This window comes from Pelobates fuscus, chromosome 10, assembly GCF_036172605.1.
Source record: "Pelobates fuscus isolate aPelFus1 chromosome 10, aPelFus1.pri, whole genome shotgun sequence".
Classification (NCBI taxonomy): domain Eukaryota; kingdom Metazoa; phylum Chordata; class Amphibia; order Anura; family Pelobatidae; genus Pelobates; species Pelobates fuscus.
The window spans coordinates 3,229,240-3,256,709 of NC_086326.1; the positions used below are offsets into that span (position 1 = coordinate 3,229,240).

General features: G+C 41.9%; 1 protein-coding gene across 2 annotated transcripts in view; it reads right to left on the reverse strand.

Annotated features, from left to right (window-relative positions):
• Window positions 1-27,470, reverse strand: part of LOC134574477 (uncharacterized) — a 168,571-nt gene that overhangs the window by 80,164 nt on the left and 60,937 nt on the right. For both annotated transcript variants that reach the window (XM_063433573.1, XM_063433572.1), the window contains exon 2: window positions 21,439-21,478. In XM_063433573.1, the coding sequence (XP_063289643.1) occupies window positions 21,439-21,478 (40 nt within the window). The remainder of the gene's footprint in view (window positions 1-21,438; window positions 21,479-27,470) is intronic.

The window sequence follows — 27,470 nt, forward strand, 5'->3', positions numbered from 1 at the left end:
GAAGACAAAACTTTAGCTCGGTTGCATTCCCGTTTCACCAATCCGATATGTGTGATCTTTGGATATGTTATACACTTAGATCAGGGCTATCTGGGGATATAACTTTTGTGGGGTTCCTAGTTATGGTGGGGGCACTTTCGGGGTACTGTATATTTTGTATGGATTTCAATCTGAGAGATTATTGAATTATAGGTTATTCTCACGCAATTATCTCTCAGGCACAAAGGATCTTGGGATTGAAACCCCTGTGTTATTGTATTGGAGACCCCATGTAGGGGTCTGTTCATAAAAGTTGTGTGTGGTCGAAAATAAATCAGTTGACTCCCAGGACTATGTTTTGTCTGGTTACTGGGGGAATGGATGTCTGCTTGTTTTAATGGTTCCAGTCTGGCTAAGTGAAGGAATTAGCGAAGGTAACTAGTCGGGTTACCCGGGGTCCGCCACATTTGCCAACAATCAACTACCAACAGTAAACTACAATCAACTACTGTATGCCGACAATCCACTACTGTATACTGACAATCAACTACCAACTGTTAACTACTGTATACCGACAATCAACTACCAACAGTCAACTACTGTATACAGACAATCCACTACCAACAATCAACTACTGTATGCCGACAATCCACTACTGTATACCGACAATCAACTACCAACAGTCAACTACTGTATACCGACAATCAACTACCAACAGTCAACTACTGTATACAGACAATCCACTACCAACAGTCAACTACTATATACCGACTACATACCAACAATACCAACAATGAACTACCAGTCAAATACCAACAATTACATTATTTACTGTGATGGACCGCCTTGCACCCCTACCTGGTGCCTCTGCCAACCGATGCTCCTAGTGCTCACCGAGGACTCCAAGCACTCCACTCGACACCATCAGCACTGTAGTCCCCACATCCAGCATTACAGCTGGGCTGGGAACTCGCCGTCCTCCACCCACCCTGGACCCAAGACCAGGATCCAGCTTCCAGTGGGTAGACCGCTCCTACTCCAGAGAGTATAGCAGGAACAGCTCTTAAAAGAGCTAGTGATTATAACACTCCAAAGAGCAATCCTAAGAGCAGGGATTATAGCAGGTATGGCGGTTCACTCAATCACGAGATGAGGCTCTGTGTTGAGGGTAAGCAGGAACTCAATTTAAATGGTGCCACACTGGCCTTTTAAGACAATCCCCATGCAAGGGGTACACCCACATGGATCTTGTTGGGGACTCCAACACAAAGACACAGACCAATAAGAACAGTGATTAAATGCACAACACTCCCATAACAAACATATAATCCCTCTCCTTTGCCTGGGAGATAACTAAGTCAGATACTGTATCAATTCAATTATCTCCAGGCAGAAAAATACATATTTTACAAAACCTCAAAAGTACACCAAAAATACATGATATCCCCACAATTGTTACATCTCCTGATAGCCCTGATCTGGGTGACCAACATATCCAAAAATCACCCAGATCAGTTCAGAGGTTCAAGAATTCTATGGACATATTTTGACCGACCGCATGCATGGTCCCATGCCCAAAACAGTTCCAGATAATCAGGCTGTGCGGCCGGTCTACTTCGGGGATTCGAAGTACAGTCTGAAATACCAAACGTAGCTGTTCATGGATAACGTCAGTGTATGTCTCTTGTTCGTGAGTTTATTCTTACCGAACGCCGTTCGACTCCGGTTCGAATAGCCGAAACTCCATTGAAGGTAAAAGTTTAGCGGTGTTCGGGCCATAGAGTGTCCGATTTCAGTTCCATGCACTCGACGACCAAACACCGCTGGATGCGTTCAACTAAACAAGATGGCCGTTGTAACGTGTTCGAATGACACTTTGAATGGCTTCGGGAGTTTCAAGTGCCGCTTTGAAAGTTCGAATTGTTCCTGTTAGAAGTCCAAGAGGCACAACTAGAGTCTTTAACCCAAAGTTCATTACAGGGGCCATAGTCACAGGGCAGGAGGCTGGCAAACAGGCCCCTCCAAAAACCAGTGGCGAGGTCACTTTCGCCACATTTACATCAAGGCATAACAATTGCTGAACCAGTTTGTTTCTCTTAAATCTAAAGAGGTTAGTTTTTTACTTTGTGTTAAGAAAACATTTTTACTTTGGGAATGATACATATTAAAGGTGATGTAGTCCCTGCGTACCATGAGGAATTGATACTTATTAATCATTTTTCACGGAGAATAATTTTCTGCTTCCTTCACCATTATTCTTTGTGTTTCATTTACAAATGTGCTGTTTCCCCTTTAAACAGATAGAAAATTACATATATTGATAAGAGACACCCCAAAACTCCCCGCATAATCCTCCCCAACATCTTTAATGTGTTAACGATTTCTGGCAACTTAACAGCTACATTAAAAAAAACCTGGTGCAAATTAGACCAAAAAAAGTATGTTTCAATTGGATAAGAAGTCATAGAGAGATAAATCGTGCGGTGGATCTTTTGATCTGGATGCGTAATATCCTTTCTGATGTGTGTGATTCTTCGCATGGCGAGTAATTTATGTTTTACAGACTTGCCTAGATGTGACGGGCTGGAAATAAATATGAGTTCACATCAAATATTATCTGACAAGTTTAAATAAAACCACTCTCGTGAAAAGCCCACAAACCAATAAAACATCCTCTGATTCACTCCGAGTTATCTGTACGGGTTATTTTTATTACACAAGTGGTTATTGAAGGTAAAATGTTCACTGCGGCACATTGTATTCTCTTTCTGGGTAACATTGGGTATTTTTTATGCCATATGAAAGACACATTTTGCAGACTCATTGGTATGATAAGACATACAGCTACATTTAGTGTTCGGTCACACACTACTGAGCAAATACAGTTAGGGTGCATAGTCAGGGCCGTCTATAATATGATTAGGGCCCTGGGCAATGCATTTTCTTGGGCCCTCTGGGCCCTGCCCCTCCCACCGCCTCACCCCCCAATTACGCCAAACCCGCAATCACACTGACAGATATTAAAACATTCACAGATACATACTGACACACACAGTCAATATATACTGGCAGACATACTGACACACACACAGACATACATACACACACAGACATGCTGACACACGCACACATGCTGACACACACACACAGACATACTGACATACACACAGACAGACATTAAAACATTCACAGATACATACTGACACACACATACACTGACACACAAATATATCCTGGCACACATACTGACACACACACACAGACATACATACATACACACACAAACACATACACTAACAGACATACTGACACACACACAGACATACTGACACACACACACACTGACACACAGACATATTGGCACACAGACATACTGACACACACACACACTGACACACAGACATACTGACACACACACACACTGACACACAGACATACTGACACACACACTGACACACAGACATACTGACACACACACACACTGACACACAGACATACTGACACACAGACATACTGACACACAGACATACTGACACACACACACACTGACACACAGACATACTGACACACACACACACTGACACACAGACATACTGACACACACACTGACACACAGACATACTGACACACACACACAGACCTACTGACATACATTTAGCCACCCTCCAGGTTCTTACCTTTTCCTGGAGGGTGGTTTCCCTGGCCCAGTGGCAGGCTGAGGCAGATGGGAGTTCTCCTCTGGAACTCCCCTCCTCCCTGCCTTCCTCCTCCCGCGTGGCTATTATCTCCGGTGGGAGGAAGTGACGTCACTTCCTCCCGTCGGCTGCAGAACAGGAAGGGGCCCGGTCGCGCTGTTTAAGCGCCACAGCGCCCGACCGGGCCCCTGCTGACACATTCTTCCCGGGTGGTCCTTAGTGTATGGGCCACCGGGGGGGCCTCCTCAGTGTGCGGGAGCCGCACCGCCCGGTCCATAGGGGCTGCGCAAATCGCGGGGCCCACGGAACAGCTGCCCCGTTTGCCCCGCGTTAAAGACGGCCCTGTGCATAGTTCATATTAACAGATAGACCGGCTTTATTGGCTTTAGAGAGGTGACACAACCCATGTCTGGCTGTGGTCAGCTGGGAAGCAGGTTTTAATGTCTAATAAGACATTATAATAGACCTTATAACAGACCTGCAAGCTTAACACATGAGTTTAAAAAGTATTAGGCTTTGAGTTGAGCAGCAATTTGGCCAAATTCCATACTCGACACCGAAATGCATCTGAATTATAGTTCACCTGAAACACGAAATGTCAAACATATTTGGGCCAGCTTGTGATTCAGGATTCTGCCCATGGAGCAAAAAAATGTTTAATGGAAAAAAAAGGTGAATGATTGCTAAGGGACAGTCACTAAATGTTGATCTTATTCACAGATCGAGTGACAAATGACCAATAAAGGGGAACAGCTATTGTACAGTAATTTGTATATATTTTACAGCACACTGATTCACCCTATTTTCATATTTTGAGCCTTTTCTGGTCTTCAGGTTTGGTTTCAGAATTCGTAATTTCCGAAATTATGCCGAGCCGATCGGACATTCGGGTGTCCCCGAAAATGTTTCTACATTCGGAAATAATGGTTCAGCTGATCCCAATTTTCTGGCTGTCCCTGATGCAATAAACAGGGACTAGTCGTGAAGTTACGGAATACATTTTTCACTTGAACGCCGATACGCTGTATGAGAAGAACGTGTCAGAGCAGCTCAACTGTTAGGATTAAAAAAAACGAGTGGAAACACTGATAAGCATATGGCAGTGTATATTGCAGTGTTTGAAAGCTTTTGACACTGTGCCACACATTAGGTTACTGTATCAATCAAAGCACACAGATCGAGAATAAAGTATGTGTTCTTGGATAAAAGCCTGTTTGTAAGAAAGAACGCATTCTATAAATATAACATTTCAGAGCTGGACAAAGGGCGTAAGTGGGGGACGTCCAAGTACCGCACTAAGTCCACTTCTAATTTATTTGCTTATTAACGACCTTGAACAGAGCACTAAGGAGAGTATTTGAAGTACCTCAGTGATATGCCGGTATGCAAGGTAATGCTTTGAGGACACAATGCATAATCTCAGCAGCACAAAACCAGGATACACCACTGCGGACAGTGTTTGCAATACATCAGACCCTTTCAAGCGTTACAGGTATTTATTAAAGATATTTAACATGTATGGAGAGTTTGAAGCCATCAATGGGTTTCTCTTTATTCATGGATCAGACAGGTGTAGGTTGCACAATGATAGAGACAGGTGTAGGTTGTACTTGATATAGACAGGTGTAGGTTGTAGCCTAACAGAGACAGGTTGTAGGTTGTACTTGATATAGACAGCTGTAGTTTGTAGCCCAATAGAGACAGGTGTCGTTTATACAGTGATAGAGACAGGTGTAGAGACAGGTGTAGGTTGTAGCCTGATAGAGACAAGTGTCGTTTGCACAATGATAGAGACAGGTGTAGTTTGTACAATGCTAGCGACAGCTAGAGACAGGTGTAGCTTGTACCTGATTGTGGCAGGTGTAGTTTGTAGCCTGATAGAGACAGGTGTAGTTTGTACAATGATAGTGACAGCTGTAGATTGTACCTGATAGTGACAGGTGTAGTTTGTAGCCTGAGAGAGACAGGTGTAGTTTGTAGCCTGAGAGACAGGTGTAGTTTGTATCTGATAGTGACAGCTGTAGTTTGTACCTGATAGAGACATGTATAATTTGTAAAATGCTTGCGACAGGTGTAGCTTGTACCTGATTGTGGCAGGTGTAGTTTGTAGCCTGATATACAGAGGTGTAGTTTGAAGCCTGACATAGACAGGTGTAGTTTGTACCTGATAGAGACAGGTGTAGTTTATACAGTGATAGAGACAGGTGTAGTTTGTTGCCTGATAGAGACAGGTGTGGTTTGTAGACTGATAGTGACATGTATCGTTTGTACAATGCTAGCGACAGGTGTAGCGTGTACCTGATTGTGGCAGGTGTAGTTTGTAGCCTGATAGAGAGACGTGTAGTTTGTAGCTTGATAGAGACAGGTGTAGTTTGTACAATGCTAGCAACAGCTGTAGCTTGTACCTGATAAAGACAGGTGTAGCTTCTACCTTATTGTGGCAGGTGTAGTTTGTATAATGATAGAAAGAGGTGTAGTTTGAAGCCTGACATAGACAGGTGTAGTTTGTACCTGATAAAGACAGGTGTAGTTTATACAGTGATAGAGACAGGTGTAGTTTGTAGACTGATAGTGACATATGTAGTTTGTAGCCCAATAGAGACAGATGTAGTTTGTATCCTGATAGGGACAGGTGTATTTTATACAGTTATAGAGACAGGTGTGGTTTGTAGACTGATAGTGACAGGTATAGTTTGTATCCTGATAGAGACAGATGTGGTTGGCATTCTGATAGAGACAGGTGTGGTTGGCATTCTGATAGAGACAGGTGTGGTTGGCATTCTGATTGACAGTTGTAGTTCGTATCCTTACAGACAGATGTAGTTTGTAGCCTGATAAAGACAACCTCACGCTAGCAGTAAACTTTCTATGATCCACGTCCTCATGCTGGCAGTAAATGTTCTATGATCCACGTCCTCACACTAGCAGTAAATGTTCTACAATCCTCGTCCTCACACTGGCAGTAAATGTTCTACAATCCTCGTCCTCACACTGGCAGTAAATGTTCTACAATCCTCGTCCTCACACTGGCAGTAAATGTTCTACGATCCTCGTCCTCACACTGGCAGTAAATGTTCTACGATCCACGTCCTCACACTGGCAGTAAATGTTCTACGATCCACGTCCTCACACTGGCAGTAAATGTTCTACGATCCACGTCCTCACACTGGCAGTAAATGTTCTACGATCCACGTCCTCACACTGGCAGTAAATGTTCTACGATCCACGTCCTCACACTGGCAGTAAATGTTCTACGATCCACGTCCTCACACTGGCAGTAAATGTTCTACGATCCACGTCCTCACACTGGCAGTAAATGTTCTACGATCCACGTCCTCACACTGGCAGTAAATGTTCTACGATCCACGTCCTCACACTGGCAGTAAATGTTCTACAATCCACGTCCTCACACTGGCATTAAATGTTCTACAATCCACGTCCTTACACTGGCAGTAAATGTTCTACGATCCACGTCCTCACACTGGAAGTAAATGTTCTACGATCCACGTCCTCACACTGGCAGTAAATGTTCTACGATCCACGTCCTCACACTGGCAGTAAATGTTCTACGATCCACGTCCTCACACTGGAAGTAAATGTTCTACGATCCACGTCCTCACGTTGGCAGTAAATGTTCTACGATCCTCGTCCTCACACTGGCAGTAAATGTTCTACGATCCACGTCCTCACACTGGCAGTAAATGTTCTACGATCCACGTCCTCACACTGGCAGTAAATGTTCTACGATCCACGTCCTCACACTGGCAGTAAATGTTATATGATCCACGTCCTCACACTGGAAGCAAATGTTATACAATCCACGTCCTCACACTGGCAGTAAATGTTCTACAATCCACGTCCTCACACTGGCAGTAAATGTTCTACGATCCACGTCCTCACACTGGAAGTAAATGTTCTACGATCCACGTCCTCACACTGGCAGTAAATGTTCTACGATCCACGTCCTCACACTGGCAGTAAATGTTCTACGATCCACGTCCTCACGTTGGCAGTAAATGTTCTACGATCCACGTCCTCACGTTGGCAGTAAATGTTCTACAATCCACGTCCTCACACTGGCAGTAAATGTTCTATGATCCACGTCCTCACACTGGCAGTAAATGTTCTACGATCCTCGTCCTCACACTGGCAGTACATGTTCTATGATCCACATCCTCACACTGGCAGTAAATGTTCTACGATCCAATTCCTCACACTGGCAGTAAATGTTCTACGATCCACGTCCTCACACTGGCAGTAAATGTTCTACGATCCACGTCCTCACACTGGAAGCAAATGTTATACGATCCATGTCCTCACACTGGCAGTAAATGTTCTACAATCCACGTCCTTACACTGGCAGTAAATGTTCTACGATCCATGTCCTCACACTGGCAGTAAATGTTCTACGATCCACGTCCTCACACTGGCAGTAAATGTTCTACGATCCACGTCCTCACACTGGCAGTAAATGTTCTATGATCCACGTCCTCACACTGGCAGTAAATGTTCTACGATCCACTTCCTCACGTTGGCAGTAAATGTTCTACGATCCACGTCCTCACGTTGGCAGTAAATATTCTACGATCCACGTCCTCACACTGGCAGTAAATGTTCTACGATCCACGTCCTCACACTGGCAGTAAATGTTCTACGATCCACGTCCTCACACTGACAGTAAATGTTCTACAATCCACGTCCTCACACTGACAGTAAATGTTCTACGATCCACGTCCTCACACTGGCAGTAAATGTTCTACGATCCACGTCCTCACACTGGCAGTAAATGTTCTACAATCCACGTCCTCACACTGACAGTAAATGTTCTACGATCCACGTCCTCACACTGGAAGTAAATGTTCTACGATCCACGTCCTCACACTGGCAGTAAATGTTCTACGATCCACGTCCTCACACTGGAAGTAAATGTTCTACGATCCACGTCCTCACACTGGCAGTAAATGTTCTACAATCCACGTCCTCACACTGGCAGTAAATGTTCTATGATCCACGTCCTCACACTGGCAGTAAATGTTCTACGATCCACGTCCTCACACTGGCAGTAAATGTTCTACAATCCACGTCCTCACACTGGCAGTAAATATTCTAGGATCCACGTCCTCACACTGGCAGTAAATGTTCTACAATCCACGTCCTCACACTGGCAGTAAATGTTCTACGATCCACGTCCTCACACTTGCAGTGAATGTTCTACGATCCACGTCCTCACACTGGCAGTAAATGTTCTACGATCCATGTCCTCACACTGGCAGTAAATGTTCTACCATCCACGTCCTCACACTGACAGTAAATGTTATACGATCCATGGAAACATGCTGTTAGTAAGATCTGTGATCAGTGTAAAACTTATTATGATCCACGGTCTTTGTTCTTCCACCAGTTCAATCCATTGACCATCCTCCTGTATACCATTTAATCCTGGTCACCACGACGTTAATCAATATTTCTCCCAGGCACTGGATTCTCCTTCGCAGAGCTCTGTAATGTTTTAATATGCGTTGATCACCATCATAATAACACCCATTCAGAGCAAGTTCTTATTAAAAGCATCCTGTGCTAGGAATATGTTCTCCTGTCCCCGAAGCTGTTCAGCTACCAAACACATAGTCTATTACTAGGGCCTGTGCCCTCCATTTGTATTCTTGTGCGTGAAGAGCTGTTTGGCGGAGGGCACTGCACCTTATTACTGTCTTTATTAAATCCCTACTCTGCATTATTGTGTTATTGAGTGAGATGCAGGATGAAGCCTATATAATCCCTTCAGTTTCCAAGGAGGACCCTACATTCACAGTGCAGATTCCCACGCTCGTGTATGACGAGAACCTGCACTTGTTGTAGGTGTAATAAAGAAAGATTCGATCAGACAGAAGCATCCTTGGGGACTGCTGCTCATTCCGATGCTTCGCGCAGAGCAAACAAGGTATGCGTCAGTATAAGAGGGTTCTCTGTCAGCCAGCCCCACAGAGGCCTGACCTGTGTATCACAAAACAAACCTTGCAATGAGGTCGGTAATGGAATGTCCACTTGGACGCACTCGCAAAATTACTTTATACAGCAGCTAAGACAACATGTTCTATTTCCCGCAGTCTTACTCCAGAATCCTAGTCAGAATCTTATAATAAAAAATAAACAATGTATAAATGGCCGCATAACTGCAGAAATAATATTAATACTAATATTAATTAGAATACTACAAATTAATTAGCAAATTCTGGATTTATTTCAGAAAGATTGTGTTTGGTTTTTGAGCTTCCTGGATAAACAGAAAACTACAAGTCGCGGGGGCTGAACAGAACACAGGAGTCATGCCGTTCTTTGGGTTATCCAATGGGGGTGCAATGGGGGTGCACATGCTCTAATCCGTCTGAGAGTCCACTGAAAGTCTGTCACTTGTTCTAGGGGCCCAAGGGACGACATATTTTTAAACATTCCCTTCTGGGAGACAAACATTTTCTGGGTAACTTCTCTAAGCTTACACGCCTGCTTGGAATATCTGTCCAGCCCTCCGGGTAGAATAATAGAATGTGCCTTTATAAGGAAGCAGTCCTGTGGCCCATGTTTTTGTGCAGGTCTCTGGAGACGTAGCACAGGATGAGGGGGGATAGTGATGGATTAATAGGTTTCCGTCAAAGCTCTTCAGCAGATCTACAGAGCAGAACAGAGAAGCCAAGGGGTTAAGTATGGCTTGATTAGCCATTTCCTGGAATTTCCACCAGGAGCCAAAAGAGAAAGCAGGTGAATGACTGTGAGCTACCACCCCCAGCGAGCCAGATGTGAGACACAGACAGAACTGGAGGAACCCCAAACAAACAAGCTCTACATTTAGCAACAGAATAGAAGCTGGCCAATATTCTTCAGAACAATTTTTGTGTATTTTTTTTCAGACTTGATAAATTGTGCACTTGTTCTAAAGACTTTCAAAGAGGGATTAAAAGTGTTGCCCAGTAGTATGGGAGAATGATATGCTTCTGGTGTGAAACCAATTAACTAATCACTGTACTTCCTTTATATTTGCAATGGTTCATTGATTAAGTAATTTCAATGAAGCAAATGGAGGATATGATTACCGCATTCAACCTGCCTGAAGACTGGTTAGGCTTATCGCATAAAAATGTCCATTATGAAATGAGTCCACACATTAGTCTAGGACCGTGATGGTCTCATATTGATTGTGGTCTGAATTTCCCCATCATCGTCTGATCATTTTCTGCAATGGCATGGCAGGCTATCCCAGTGCATTGTGGGCCGATAGCTTAGCAAACGCATGTGCGGTACATTTCATTAAGGTTAACACACGGGGGAATAGTTTTTATTTTTATCATTAGTATATACTCATAGATTCAGCAAAATATTCACTAAAAAAGTGTCAGTGATACTTAGTTACATGTAAAAATATGTATATTTTATGATTGTAATCTCTAAAGACATAGATAATAGGAAATTAAAATTAGTACAAGCATGATATAAACAAGGGGTCAGTGGGAATATCAGCCCTAGATGAGACCTAATAAATGAACAACCAATCAGGAAACAGCAGTTAGGTGCATTGTGGGAATACTCGAAGCACAGAATGCAGGTTGTTTACAAGTTAGCTGTTTGGAATAGATTCACAAGTCACTGATTACTGAGTAAATGCCTCTTAGTGCGATTGTTTCATTTGGAAAAGATGTGAGAGATCCCACTTATTATTCCGCAGCAATAACATACAATAAACCCTCCAGAGAGCTTTATGGAGAAAACGTCTCACACCGTCATTAAAACATGTATTATCTGCTTACCGTTCGTTCTATTTACCCATGTGATTGCCGAATGGCTCAATTATTTTTAGATTTCATTTTATGACTGAATGGTTAACTTGTGCTCAGTCGATAAATATGGTTTGGCCGATACAAATCATCCGGAAAAAAAAAAAAAGCCCTCGGAATATCATGAATGGAAAAAATATTTGAGAAAACTATTCGGACGAACCAGAAAGGCACAAAAAAGGGCCAATCAGTGTACTGCTAGATATAAATACTATTTTCATGCCATTCGGTTCAACGATCAAGTGAGAAGAAGTAACTAAAACAGGGAAAAGGCAGCAGCAATAACAAAAATCTATATATTGTATACATTAATTAAGATATATTTCACTGATCCCCCATTTCTTCCAATGTTCGTCACATTGATCTGTGAATAAAATCAACATTTAGTATCTGTCCCCTAACCATCAATAATCTATTTTCCCATCATTCCTCCTAACCATCAATAATCTATTTTCCCATCATTCCTCCTAACCATCAATAATCTATTTTCCCATCATTCCCCCTAACCATCAATAATCTATTTTCCCATCATTCCTCCTAACCATCAATAATCTATTTTCCCATCATTCCCCCTAACCATCAATAATCTATTTTCCCATCATTCCTCCTAACCATCAATAATCTATTTTCCCATCATTCCTCCTAACCATCAATAATCTATTTTCCCATCATTCCCCCAACCATAAATAATCTATTTTCCCATCATTCCTCATAACCATCAATAATCTATTTTCCCATCATTCCTCATAACCATCAATAATCTATTTTCCCATCATTCCCCCTAACCATCAATAATCTATTTTCCCATCATTCCTCCTAACCATCAATAATCTATTTTCCCATCATTCCTCCTAACCATCAATAATCTATTTTCCCATCATTCCCCCTAACCATCAATAATCTATTTTCCCATCATTCCTCCTAACCATCAATAATCTATTTTCCCATCATTCCTCCTAACCATCAATAATCTATTTTCCCATCATTCCTCCTAACCATCAATAATCTATTTTCCCATCATTCCTCCTAACCATCAATAATCTATTTTCCAATCATTCCTCCTAACCATCAATAATCTATTTTCCCATTATTCCCCCTAACCATCAATAAGCTATTTTCCCATCATTCCTCCTAACCATCAATAATCTATTTTCCCATCATTCCCCCTATCAATAATCTGTTTTCCCAACATTCCTCCTAACCATCAATAATCTATTTTCCCATCATTCCTCCTAACCATCAATAATCTATTTTCCCATCATTCCTCCTAACCATCAATAATCTATTTTCCCATCATTCCTCCTATCAATAATCTATTTTCCCATCATTCCTCCTAACCATCAATAATCTATTTTCCCATCATTCCTCCTAACCATCAATAATCTATTTTCCCATAATTCCTCCTAACCATCAATAATCTATTTTCCCATCATTCCTCTAACCATCGATAATCTATTATCCCATCATTCCCCTAACCATCAATAATCTATTTTCCCATCATTCCCCCTAACCATCAATAATCTATTTCCCATCATTACCCCTAACCATCAATAATCTATTTTCCCATCATCCCCCTAACCATCAATAATCTATTTTCCCATCATTCCTCCTAACCTCCTAACCATCAATGATCTATTTTCCCATCATTCCCCCTATCAATAATCTATTTTCCCATCATTCCTCCTAACCATCAATAATCTATTTTCCCATCATTCCCCTAACCATCAATAATCTATTTTCCCATCATTCCTCCTAACCATCAATGATCTATTTTCCCATCATTTCCCCTAACCATCAATGCTCTATTTTCCCATCATTCCCCCATCAATAATCTATTTTCCCATCATTCCCCCTAACCATCAATAATCTATTTTCCCATCATTCCTCCTAACCATCAATGATCTATTTTCCCATCATTCCCCCTAACCATCAATAATCTATTTTCCCATCATTCCTCCTAACCATCAATGATCTATTTTCCCATCATTCCTCCTAACCATCAATAATCTATTTTCCCATCATTCCTCCTAACCATCAATAATCTATTTTCCCATCATTCCTCCTAACCATCAATAATCTATTTTCCCATCATTCCTCCTAACCATCAATAATCTATTTTCCCATCATTCCTCCTAACCATCAATGATCTATTTTCCCATCATTCCCCCTAACCATCAATAATCTATTTTCCCATCATTCCTCCTAACCATCAATGATCTATTTTCCCATCATTTCCCCTAACCATCGATAATCTATTTTCCCATCATTCCCCTAACCATCAATAATCTATGTTCCCATCATTCCCCCTAACCATCAATAATCTATTTTCCCATCATTCCTCCTAACCATCAATAATCTATTTTCCCATCATTCCTCCTAACCATCAATAATCTATTTTCCCATCATTCCTCCGAACCATCAATAATCTATTTTCCCATCATTCCTCCTAACCATCAATAATCTATTTTCCCATCATTCCCCTAACCATCAATAATCTATTTTCCCATCATTCCTCCTATCAATAATCTATTTTCCCATCATTCCTCCTAACCATCAATAATCTATTTTCCCATCATTCCTCCTAACCATCAATAATCTATTTTCCCATCATTCCTCCTAACCATCAATAAGCTATTTTCCCATCATTCCTCCTAACCATAAATGATCTATTTTCCCATCATTCCTCTGAACCATCAATAATCTATTTTCCCATCATTCCTCCTAACCATCAATAATCTATTTTCCCATCATTCCCCCTAACCATCAATAATCTATTTTCCCATCATTCCTCCTAACCATCAATAATCTATTTTCCCATCATTCCTCCTAACCATCAATAATCTATTTTCCCATCATTCCCCCTAACCATAAATAATCTATTTTCCCATCATTCCTCATAACCATCAATAATCTATTTTCCCATCATTCCTCATAACCATCAATAATCTATTTTCCCATCATTCCCCCTAACCATCAATAATCTATTTTCCCATCATTCCTCCTAACCATCAATAATCTATTTTCCCATCATTCCTCCTAACCATCAATAATCTATTTTCCCATCATTCCCCCTAACCATCAATAATCTATTTTCCCATCATTCCTCCTAACCATCAATAATCTATTTTCCCATCATTCCTCCTAACCATCAATAATCTATTTTCCCATCATTCCTCCTAACCATCAATAATCTATTTTCCCATCATTCCTCCTAACCATCAATAATCTATTTTCCAATCATTCCTCCTAACCATCAATAATCTATTTTCCCATCATTCCCCCTAACCATCAATAATCTATTTTCCCATCATTCCTCCTAACCATCAATAATCTATTTTCCCATCATTCCTCCTAACCATCAATAATCTATTTTCCCATCATTCCCCCTAACCATCAATAATCTATTTTCCCATCATTCCTCCTAACCATCAATAATCTATTTTCCCATCATTCCTCCTAACCATCAATAAGCTATTTTCCCATCATTCCTCCTAACCATAAATGATCTATTTTCCCATCATTCCTCTGAACCATCAATAATCTATTTTCCCATCATTCCTCCTAACCATCAATAATCTATTTTCCCATCATTCCCCCTAACCATCAATAATCTATTTTCCCATCATTCCTCCTAACCATCAATAATCTATTTTCCCATCATTCCTCCTAACCATCAATAATCTATTTTCCCATCATTCCCCCTAACCATAAATAATCTATTTTCCCATCATTCCTCATAACCATCAATAATCTATTTTCCCATCATTCCTCATAACCATCAATAATCTATTTTCCCATCATTCCCCCTAACCATCAATAATCTATTTTCCCATCATTCCTCCTAACCATCAATAATCTATTTTCCCATCATTCCTCCTAACCATCAATAATCTATTTTCCCATCATTCCCCCTAACCATCAATAATCTATTTTCCCATCATTCCTCCTAACCATCAATAATCTATTTTCCCATCATTCCTCCTAACCATCAATAATCTATTTTCCCATCATTCCTCCTAACCATCAATAATCTATTTTCCCATCATTCCTCCTAACCATCAATAATCTATTTTCCAATCATTCCTCCTAACCATCAATAATCTATTTTCCCATCATTCCTCCTAACCATCAATAATCTATTTTCCCATCATTCCTCCTAACCATCAATAATCTATTTTCCCATCATTCCTCCTAACCATCAATAAGCTATTTTCCCATCATTCCTCCTAACCATAAATGATCTATTTTCCCATCATTCCTCTGAACCATCAATAATCTATTTTCCCATCATTCCTCCTAACCATCAATAATCTATTTTCCCATCATTCCCCCTAACCATCAATAATCTATTTTCCCATCATTCCTCCTAACCATCAATAATCTATTTTCCCATCATTCCTCCTAACCATCAATAATCTATTTTCCCATCATTCCCCCTAACCATAAATAATCTATTTTCCCATCATTCCTCATAACCATCAATAATCTATTTTCCCATCATTCCTCATAACCATCAATAATCTATTTTCCCATCATTCCCCCTAACCATCAATAATCTATTTTCCCATCATTCCTCCTAACCATCAATAATCTATTTTCCCATCATTCCTCCTAACCATCAATAATCTATTTTCCCATCATTCCCCCTAACCATCAATAATCTATTTTCCCATCATTCCTCCTAACCATCAATAATCTATTTTCCCATCATTCCTCCTAACCATCAATAATCTATTTTCCCATCATTCCTCCTAACCATCAATAATCTATTTTCCCATCATTCCTCCTAACCATCAATAATCTATTTTCCAATCATTCCTCCTAACCATCAATAATCTATTTTCCCATTATTCCCCCTAACCATCAATAAGCTATTTTCCCATCATTCCTCCTAACCATCAATAATCTATTTTCCCATCATTCCCCCTATCAATAATCTGTTTTCCCAACATTCCTCCTAACCATCAATAATCTATTTTCCCATCATTCCTCCTAACCATCAATAATCTATTTTCCCATCATTCCTCCTAACCATCAATAATCTATTTTCCCATCATTTCTCCTATCAATAATCTATTTTCCCATCATTCCTCCTAACCATCAATAATCTATTTTCCCATCATTCCTCCTAACCATCAATAATCTATTTTCCCATAATTCCTCCTAACCATCAATAATCTATTTTCCCATCATTCCTCTAACCATCGATAATCTATTATCCCATCATTCCCCTAACCATCAATAATCTATTTTCCCATCATTCCCCCTAACCATCAATAATCTATTTCCCATCATTACCCCTAACCATCAATAATCTATTTTCCCATCATCCCCCTAACCATCAATAATCTATTTTCCCATCATTCCTCCTAACCTCCTAACCATCAATGATCTATTTTCCCATCATTCCCCCTATCAATAATCTATTTTCCCATCATTCCTCCTAACCATCAATAATCTATTTTCCCATCATTCCCCTAACCATCAATAATCTATTTTCCCATCATTCCTCCTAACCATCAATGATCTATTTTCCCATCATTTCCCCTAACCATCAATGCTCTATTTTCCCATCATTCCCCCATCAATAATCTATTTTCCCATCATTCCCCCTAACCATCAATAATCTATTTTCCCATCATTCCTCCTAACCATCAATAATCTATTTTCCCATCATTCCTCCTAACCATCAATAATCTATTTTCCCATCATTCCTCCTAACCATCAATAATCTATTTTCCCATCATTCCCCCTAACCATAAATAATCTATTTTCCCATCATTCCTCCTAACCATCAATGATCTATTTTCCCATCATTCCCCCATCAATAATCTATTTTCCCATCATTCCCCCTAACCATCAATAATCTATTTTCCCATCATTCCTCCTAACCATCAATAATCTATTTTCCCATCATTCCCCTAACCATCAATAATCTATTTTCCCATCATTCCTCCTAACCATCAATAATCTATTTTCCCATCATTCCTCCTAACCATCAATAATCTATTTTCCCATCATTCCCCTAACCATCAATAATCTATTTTCCCATCATTCCTCCTAACCATCAATAATCTATTTTCCCATCATTCCCCCTAACCATCAATAATCTATTTCCCATCATTCCCCCTAACCATCAATAATCTATTTTCCCATCATTCCTCTAACCATCAATAATCTATTTTCCCATAATTCCTCCTAACCATCAATGATCTATTTTCCCATCATTCCCCATATCAATAATCTATTTTCCCATCATTCCTCCTAACCATCAATGATCTATTTTCCCATCATTCCCCCTATCAATAATCTATTTTCCCATCATTCCCCCTAACCATCAATAATCTATTTTCCCATCATTCCTCCTAACCATCAATAATCTATTTTCCCATCATTCCTCCTAACCATCAATAATCTATTTTCCCATCATTCCTCCTAACCATCAATAATCTATTTTCCCATCATTCCTCCTAACCATCAATAATCTATTTTCCCATCATTCCTCCTAACCATCAATAAGCTATTTTCCCATCATTCCTCCTAACCATAAATGATCTATTTTCCCATCATTCCTCTGAACCATCAATAAGCGATTTTCCCATCATTCCTCCTAACCATCAATAATCTATTTTCCCATCATTCCCCCTAACCATCAATAATCTATTTCCCATCATTCCCCCTAACCATCAATAATCTATTTTCCCATCATTCCTCTAACCATCAATAATCTATTTTCCCATCATTCCTCCTAACCATCAATGATCTATTTTCCCATCATTCCCCCTAACCATCAATAATCTATTTTCCCATCATTCCTCCTAACCATCAATGATCTATTTTCCCATCATTCCTCCTAACCATCAATAATCTATTTTCCCATCATTCCTCCTAACCATCAATAATCTATTTTCCCATCATTCCTCCTAACCATCAATAATCTATTTTCCCATCATTCCTCCTAACCATCAATAATCTATTTTCCCATCATTCCTCCTAACCATCAATGATCTATTTTCCCATCATTCCCCCTAACCATCAATAATCTATTTTCCCATCATTCCTCCTAACCATCAATGATCTATTTTCCCATCATTTCCCCTAACCATCGATAATCTATTTTCCCATCATTCCCCTAACCATCAATAATCTATGTTCCCATCATTCCCCCTAACCATCAATAATCTATTTTCCCATCATTCCTCCTAACCATCAATAATCTATTTTCCCATCATTCCTCCTAACCATCAATAATCTATTTTCCCATCATTCCTCCGAACCATCAATAATCTATTTTCCCATCATTCCTCCTAACCATCAATAATCTATTTTCCCATCATTCCCCTAACCATCAATAATCTATTTTCCCATCATTCCTCCTATCAATAATCTATTTTCCCATCATTCCTCCTAACCATCAATAATCTATTTTCCCATCATTCCTCCTAACCATCAATAATCTATTTTCCCATCATTCCTCCTAACCATCAATAAGCTATTTTCCCATCATTCCTCCTAACCATAAATGATCTATTTTCCCATCATTCCTCTGAACCATCAATAAGCTATTTTCCCATCATTCCTCCTAACCATCAATAATCTATTTTCCCATCATTCCCCCTAACCATCAATAATCTATTTCCCATCATTCCCCCTAACCATCAATAATCTATTTTCCCATCATTCCTCTAACCATCAATAATCTATTTTCCCATCATTCCTCCTAACCATCAATGATCTATTTTCCCATCATTCCCCCTAACCATCAATAATCTATTTTCCCATCATTCCTCCGAACCATCAATAATCTATTTTCCCATCATTCCTCCTAACCATCAATAATCTATTTTCCCATCATTCCCCTAACCATCAATAATCTATTTTCCCATCATTCCTCCTAACCATCAATAATCTATTTTCCCATCATTCCTCCTAACCATCAATAATCTATTTTCCCATCATTCCTCCTAACCATCAATAATCTATTTTCCCATCATTCCTCCTAACCATCAATAATCTATTTTCCCATCATTCCCCCTAACCATCAATAATCTATTTCCCATCATTCCCCCTAACCATCAATAATCTATTTTCCCATTATTCCTCTAACCATCAATAATCTATTTTCCCATCATTCCTCCTAACCATCAATGATCTATTTTCCCATCATTCCCCATATCAATAATCTATTTTCCCATCATTCCTCCTAACCATCAATGATCTATTTTCCCATCATTCCCCCTAACCATCAATAATCTATTTTCCCATCATTCCTCCTAACCATCAATAATCTATTTTCCCATCATTCCTCCTAACCATCAATAATCTATTTTCCCATCATTCCTCCTAACCATCAATAATCTATTTTCCCATCATTCCTCCTAACCATCAATAAGCTATTTTCCCATCATTCCTCCTAACCATAAATGATCTATTTTCCCATCATTCCTCTGAACCATCAATAATCTATTTTCCCATCATTCCTCCTAACCATCAATAATCTATTTTCCCATCATTCCCCCTAACCATCAATAATCTATTTCCCATCATTCCCCCTAACCATCAATAATCTATTTTCCCATCATTCCTCTAACCATCAATAATCTATTTTCCCATCATTCCTCCTAACCATCAATGATCTATTTTCCCATCATTCCTCATATCAATAATCTATTTTCCCATCATTCCTCCTAACCATCAATGATCTATTTTCCCATCATTCCCCCTATCAATAATCTATTTTCCCATCATTCCCCCTAACCATCAATAATCTATTTTCCCATCATTCCTCCTAACCATCAATAATCTATTTTCCCATCATTCCTCCTAACCATCAATAATCTATTTTCCCATCATTCCTCCTAACCATCAATAATCTATTTTCCCATCATTCCTCCTAACCATCAATAATCTATTTTCCCATCATTCCTCCTAACCATCAATAAGCTATTTTCCCATCATTCCTCCTAACCATAAATGATCTATTTTCCCATCATTCCTCCTAACCATAAATGATCTATTTTCCCATCATTACCCCTAACATCGATAAGCTGTTTTCCCATCATTCCTCTTTTTTCCCCATCATTCCTTATATCCATCAATAATCGTTTTATGCGCCATGGATGGGACTCTGAATGCTAAACAAGCGAACATGCTCTACAATTGGTTTGTTCGTGATACGTCCATACGGTGCTCGGAGTTACAGAATTCGACAGACCCAACGATCTCCCCAGATTCAGACAAATCCCACTTCGTTTGAAACTGATTACACAAGTTCCCTCATTATTATGTCTAGGTCGTGATTTTCACGGTCTCTTTCTAACAAACGGTAACATGCGAGTCTAAGAGGCTCCAGAATGATTACATTTATCCTGAGCAATACACTCCCTGGAGTAAAATCAGAGCTCTTTAAATTGTGAGTATTTATACCGTTTTCTCATTTATTCATGCCATTCGTTGTAAGGCTTGTCTGCCATTTTATATTCTCTTGTATGTATTATGGGAAACTCCTTTGCTAAAATTTCCAGTTTAAATTCTCCACAATTCCCTGTTTTTCTACTGGTTTTTGAATGCACAGATTTATAGCGGTAACACGGGCGACGTGGTGAGATGCGTTTCTGCAGAGGGTAATTTTCTTTGCTGGACTCTGTGTTATGTGCATCGATTACTGGAGGAGTATATCATGTTCTCAATGTTTCTGTATTTTGGGCCCCCATTTCATTCATACCATGTCACACCCTGCTCTATGGGGCTGGTCAGTTTACTCTTTGATATCTGACAAGCTGAGCAATTTAGGAACTTGATGGCTCCCCAGGGCTTTCCCTGAGAGCTGAGAGAGGTTATTGGGGAGGTGAAGATAGACACCTGTTTAAAATAAGGGAGGATACAGATCCACAACAATCACGAAAACAGACAAAAAAGAAAAACATAAGATGGTTTACCTCTGGCTCTTTGAGGCAGATTCTGTGAGGTGGCAGATACCTGAAACGATAAAGAATGTGACATTAACAGCTAAAAAAAAAATCTCATGTAATAAGCATTAACCCCTTCAGTTCCAACAACATGTATACTGGATTCATTTTCAATTTACATTGCAGAGAAGAACTGAAAATGGCAGGGATGGCATTCTATGAAAATGGCAGGGATGGCATTCTATAAAAATGGCAGGGATGGCATTCTATGAAAATGGCAGGGATGGCATTCTATGAAAATGGCAGGGATGGCATTCTATGAAAATGGCAGGGATGGCATTCTATGAAAATGGCAGGGATGGCATTCTATGAAAATGGCAGGGATGGCATTCTATAAAAATGGCAGGGATGGCATTCTATGAAAATGGCAGGGATGGCATTCCATGAAAATGGCAGGGATGGCATTCCATGAAAATGGCAGGGATGGCATTCTATGAAAATGGCAGGGATGGCATTCTATGAAAATGGCAGGGATGGCATTCTATGAAAATGGCAGGGATGGCATTCTATAAAAATGGCAGGGATGGCATTCTATGAAAATGGCAGGGATGGCATTCTATAAAAATGGCAGGGATGGCATTCTATGAAAATGGCAGGGATGGCATTCTATGAAAATGGCAGGGGTGGCATTCTATGAAAATGGCAGGGATGGCATTCTATGAAAATGGCAGGGGTGGCATTCTATGAAAATGGCAGGGATGGCATTCTATAATAAAATGGCAGGGATGGCATTCTACGAAAATGGCAGGGATGGCATTCTATGAAAATGGCAGGGATGGCATTCTATGAAAATGGCAGGGATGGCATTCTATAAAAATGGCAGGGATGGCATTCTATGAAAATGGCAGGGATGGCATTCTATGAAAATGGCAGGGATGGCATTCTATGAAAATGGCAGGGATGGCATTCTATAAAAATGTCAGGGATGGCATTCTATGAAAATGACAGGGATGGCATTCTATGAAAATGGCAGGGATGGCATTCTATAAAAATGGCAGGGATGGCATTCTATGAAAATGGCAGGGATGGCATTCTATGAAAATGGCAGGGATGGCATTCTATGAAAATGGCAGGGATGGCATTCTATGAAAATGGCAGGGATGGCATTCTATGCAAATGGCAGGGGTGGCATTCTATGAAAATGACAGGGATGGCATTCTATGAAAATGGCAGGGATGGCATTCTATAAAAATGTCAGGGATGGCATTCTATGAAAATGGCAGGGATGGCATTCTATGAAAATGACAGGGATGGCATTCTATGAAAATGGCAGGGATGGCATTCTATGAAAATGGCAGGGATGTCATTCTATAAAAATGGCAGGGATGGCATTCTATGAAAATGGCAGGGATGGCATTCTATGAAAATGGCAGGGATGGCATTCTATGAAAATGACAGGGATGGCATTGCCTGGGGTAATGTGCAGGAAGGGGTCAGTGACTGGGGTTACATGCAGGAAGGGGTCAGTGACTGGGGTTACATGCAGGAAGAGGTCAGTGCCTGGGGTTACATGCAGGAAGAGGTCAGTGCCTGGGGTTACATGCAGGAAGAGGTCAGTGCCTGGGGTTACATGCAGGAAGAGGTCAGTGCCTGGGGTTACGTGCAGGAAGAGGTCAGTGCCTGGGGTTACGTGCAGGAAGAGGTCAGTGCCTGGGGATACGTGCAGGAAGAGGTCAGTGCCTGGGGTTACATGCAGGAAGAGGTCAGTGCCTGGGGTAATGTGCAGGAAGAGGTCAGTGCCTGGGGTTACATGCAGGAAGAGGTCAGTGCCTGGGGTTACATGCAGGAAGAGGTCAGTATCTGGGGTTACGTGCAGGAAGAGGTCAGTGCCTGGGGTTACGTGCAGGAAGAGGTCAGTGCCTGGGGTTACGTGCAGGAAGAGGTCAGTGCCTGGGGTTACGTGCAGGAAGAGGTCAGTGCCTGGGGTTACATGCAGGAAGAGGTCAGTGCCTGGGGTAATGTGCAGGGAGAGGTCAGTGCCTGGGGTTACATGCAGGAAGAGGTCAGTGCCTGGGGTTACATGCAGGAAGAGGTCAGTGCCTGGGGTTACGTGCAGGAAGAGGTCAGTGCCTGGGGTTACATGCAGGAAGAGGTCAGTGCCTGGGGTTACATGCAGGAAGAGGTCAGTGCCTGGGGTTACATGCAGGAAGAGGTCAGTGCCTGGGGTTACATGCAGGAAGAGGTCAGTGCCTGGGGTTACATGCAGGAAGAGGTCAGTGCCTGGGGTTACGTGCAGGAAGAGGTCAGTGCCTGGGGTTACATGCAGGAAGAGGTCAGTATCTGGGGTTACATGCAGGGAGAGGTCAGTGCCTGGGGTTACGTGCAGGAAGAGGTCAGTGCCTGGGGTTACGTGCAGGAAGAGGTCAGTGCCTGGGGTTACATGCAGGAAGAGGTCAGTGCCTGGGGTTACATGCAGGAAGAGGTCAGTGCCTGGGGTTACATGCAGGAAGAGGTCAGTGCCTGGGGTTACGTGCAGGAAGAGGTCAGTGCCTGGGGTTACATGCAGGAAGAGGTCAGTGCCTGGGGTTACATGCAGGAAGAGGTCAGTATCTGGGGTTACATGCAGGAAGAGGTCAGTATCTGGGGTTACATGCAGGAAGAGGTCAGTATCTGGGGTTACATGCAGGAAGAGGTCAGTGCCTGGGGTTACGTGCAGGAAGAGGTCAGTGCCTGGGGTTACGTGCAGGAAGAGGTCAGTGCCTGGGGTTACGTGCAGGAAGAGGTCAGTGCCTGGGGTTACATGCAGGAAGAGGTCAGTGCCTGGGGTTACATGCAGGAAGAGGTCAGTATCTGGGGTTACATGCAGGAAGAGGTCAGTATCTGGGGTTACATGCAGGAAGAGGTCAGTATCTGGGGTTACATGCAGGAAGAGGTCAGTGCCTGGGGTTACATGCAGGAAGAGGTCAGTGCCTGGGGTTACGTGCAGGAAGAGGTCAGTGCCTGGGGTTACGTGCAGGAAGAGGTCAGTGCCTGGGGTTACATGCAGGAAGAGGTCAGTGCCTGGGGTTACATGCAGGAAGAGGTCAGTGCCTGGGGTTACATGCAGGAAGAGGTCAGTATCTGGGGTTACGTGCAGGAAGAGGTCAGTGCCTGGGGTTACATGCAGGAAGAGGTCAGTGCCTGGGGTTACGTGCAGGAAGAGGTCAGTGCCTGGGGTTACATGCAGGAAGAGGTCAGTGCCTGGGGTTACATGCAGGAAGAGGTCAGTATCTGGGGTTACGTGCAGGAAGAGGTCAGTGCCTGGGGTTACATGCAGGAAGAGGTCAGTGCCTGGGGTTACGTGCAGGAAGAGGTCAGTGCCTGGGGTTACATGCAGGAAGAGGTCAGTGCCTGGGGTTACATGCAGGAAGAGGTCAGTGCCTGGGGTTACGTGCAGGAAGAGGTCAGTGCCTGGGGTTACATGCAGGAAGAGGTCAGTATCTGGGGTTACGTGCAGGAAGAGGTCAGTGCCTGGGGTTACATGCAGGAAGAGGTCAGTGCCTGGGGTTACATGCAGGAAGAGGTCAGTGCCTGGGGTTACATGCAGGAAGAGGTCAGTATCTGGGGTTACATGCAGGAAGAGGTCAGTGCCTGGGGTTACATGCAGGAAGAGGTCAGTGCCTGGGGTTACATGCAGGAAGAGGTCAGTATCTGGGGTTACATGCAGGGAGAGGTCAGTGCCTGGGGTTACATGCAGGAAGAGGTCAGTATCTGGGGTTACATGCAGGGAGAGGTCAGTATCTGGGGTTACATGCAGGAAGAGGTCAGTATCTGGGGTTACATGCAGGAAGAGGTCAGTGCCTGGGGTTACATGCAGGAAGAGGTCAGTGCCTGGGGTTACGTGCAGGAAGAGGTCAGTGCCTGGGGTTACGTGCAGGAAGAGGTCAGTGCCTGGGGTTACATGCAGGAAGAGGTCAGTGCCTGGGGTTACGTGCAGGAAGAGGTCAGTGCCTGGGGTTACATGCAGGAAGAGGTCAGTGCCTGGGGTTACATGCAGGAAGAGGTCAGTGCCTGGGGTAATGTGCAGGAAGAGGTCAGTGCCTGGGGTTACATGCAGGAAGAGGTCAGTGCCTGGGGTTACATGCAGGAAGAGGTCAGTGCCTGGGGTAATGTGCAGGAAGAGGTCAGTGCCTGGGGTAATGTGCAGGAAGAGGTCAGTGCCTGGGGTTACATGCAGGAAGAGGTCAGTGCCTGGGGTTACATGCAGGAAGAGGTCAGTGCCTGGGGTAATGTGCAGGAAGAGGTCAGTGCCTGGGGTTACATGCAGGAAGAGGTCAGTGCCTGGGGTTACGTGCAGGAAGAGGTCAGTGCCTGGGGTTACATGCAGGAAGAGGTCAGTGCTTGGGGTTACATGCAGGAAGAGGTCAGTGCCTGGGGTTACGTGCAGGAAGAGGTCAGTATCTGGGGTTACATGCAGGAAGAGGTCAGTGCCTGGGGTTACGTGCAGGAAGAGGTCAGTATCTGGGGTTACATGCAGGAAGAGGTCAGTATCTGGGGTTACATGCAGGAAGAGGTCAGTATCTGGGGTTACATGCAGGAAGAGGTCAGTGCCTGGGGTTACATGCAGGGAGAGGTCAGTGCCTGGGGTTACATGCAGGAAGAGGTCAGTGCCTGGGGTTACATGCAGGAAGAGGTCAGTGCTTGGGGTTACGTGCAGGAAGAGGTCAGTGCCTGGGGTTACATGCAGGAAGAGGTCAGTGCCTGGGGTTACATGCAGGAAGAGGTCAGTGTCTGGGGTTACATGCAGGAAGAGGTCAGTGCCTGGGGTAATGTGCAGGAAGAGGTCAGTGCCTGGGGTTACATGCAGGAAGAGGTCAGTGCCTGGGGTTACATGCAGGAAGAGGTCAGTATCTGGGGTTACATGCAGGAAGAGGTCAGTGCCTGGGGTTACGTGCAGGAAGAGGTCAGTATCTGGGGTTACATGCAGGGAGAGGTGGTCACAGCATGCAGGTGCACAGCCATTTGAGGACAATTTCCAATATCCAGAAGAAAGTAGTCATTAAAATCAAAGAACAGAACACAGCAGGTTACAATCAGACAAATTCCCACGCAGCCTGTGTAGGTAAATACGCCATGACACGTTTATTATACAAGCTGATCTTAAAAACGTCTCTGGATATAAAGTAATGACTGGAAGGAAAATGGACACTTGCTGGACAGTCCTCACAGTGAACAATTCAATATGTTACCTGGGAGTTTAAATACGATCTAGCATACCATATAAATATCCCATATATATTCACTAAATAATGTCATTGGTAAGACAGAAATCATGCTAAGTGCGATGTCGACAAAATAAAAAGCACTTTGGAAAACAGATCGCGACTACGATCCTGATTTTAATTTTTTTCAATAAGATTTTCAAATGATCTTTTCAAACTATTAAAAAATATATTCATATCCTATATAAAAATATATTAATATTTCATACAATTAAATATAGAAATATTTTTCAAAAAAATATTAAATGGAGGCCTATATGTGGCAAATGCTGATTTTTATGTCGTGTATCTTTCCAGTATAATAAAAAATCTGCAATGACAGAGACTTAGGAAATTAAACGTTTCCATAAAACATAAATCTTAGAGTATTTGTTAAATCCGTGCAAAGTACAACCTGATTTTTTAAGACAAGACTGACTAAGGACACAATGAGAGTCTCCGTGACCGACAGGTGTCCGCAGGCGCACTTAAATTTAGAGTTTACTTTTTCAATGAAAAAAAAAGATGTTTAGCCAAAGACTGATGTCTGCCTTTTCAACAGGGCTCAGGGTTTGTGACTCTTAGAACTTGATTTTATAAATGAGCCTTTGAACGTTGATTTCAACCCAAACAGCTAAACACTGGCCTCAAACTTTGTTGAGCAGCGAAGACAGATCAAATAAAAGCTGTTGGACAGGAGGAAAACAAGTGCCTAGAGGAAAGGGCACCTGCAATTTTACAATGTGGCCTCACTCATCTCTTGTCCAGTGGGGAAACAACCCAAGGGCGTCTATAATGAGGCCGAGAGAAAAATGATCAGAC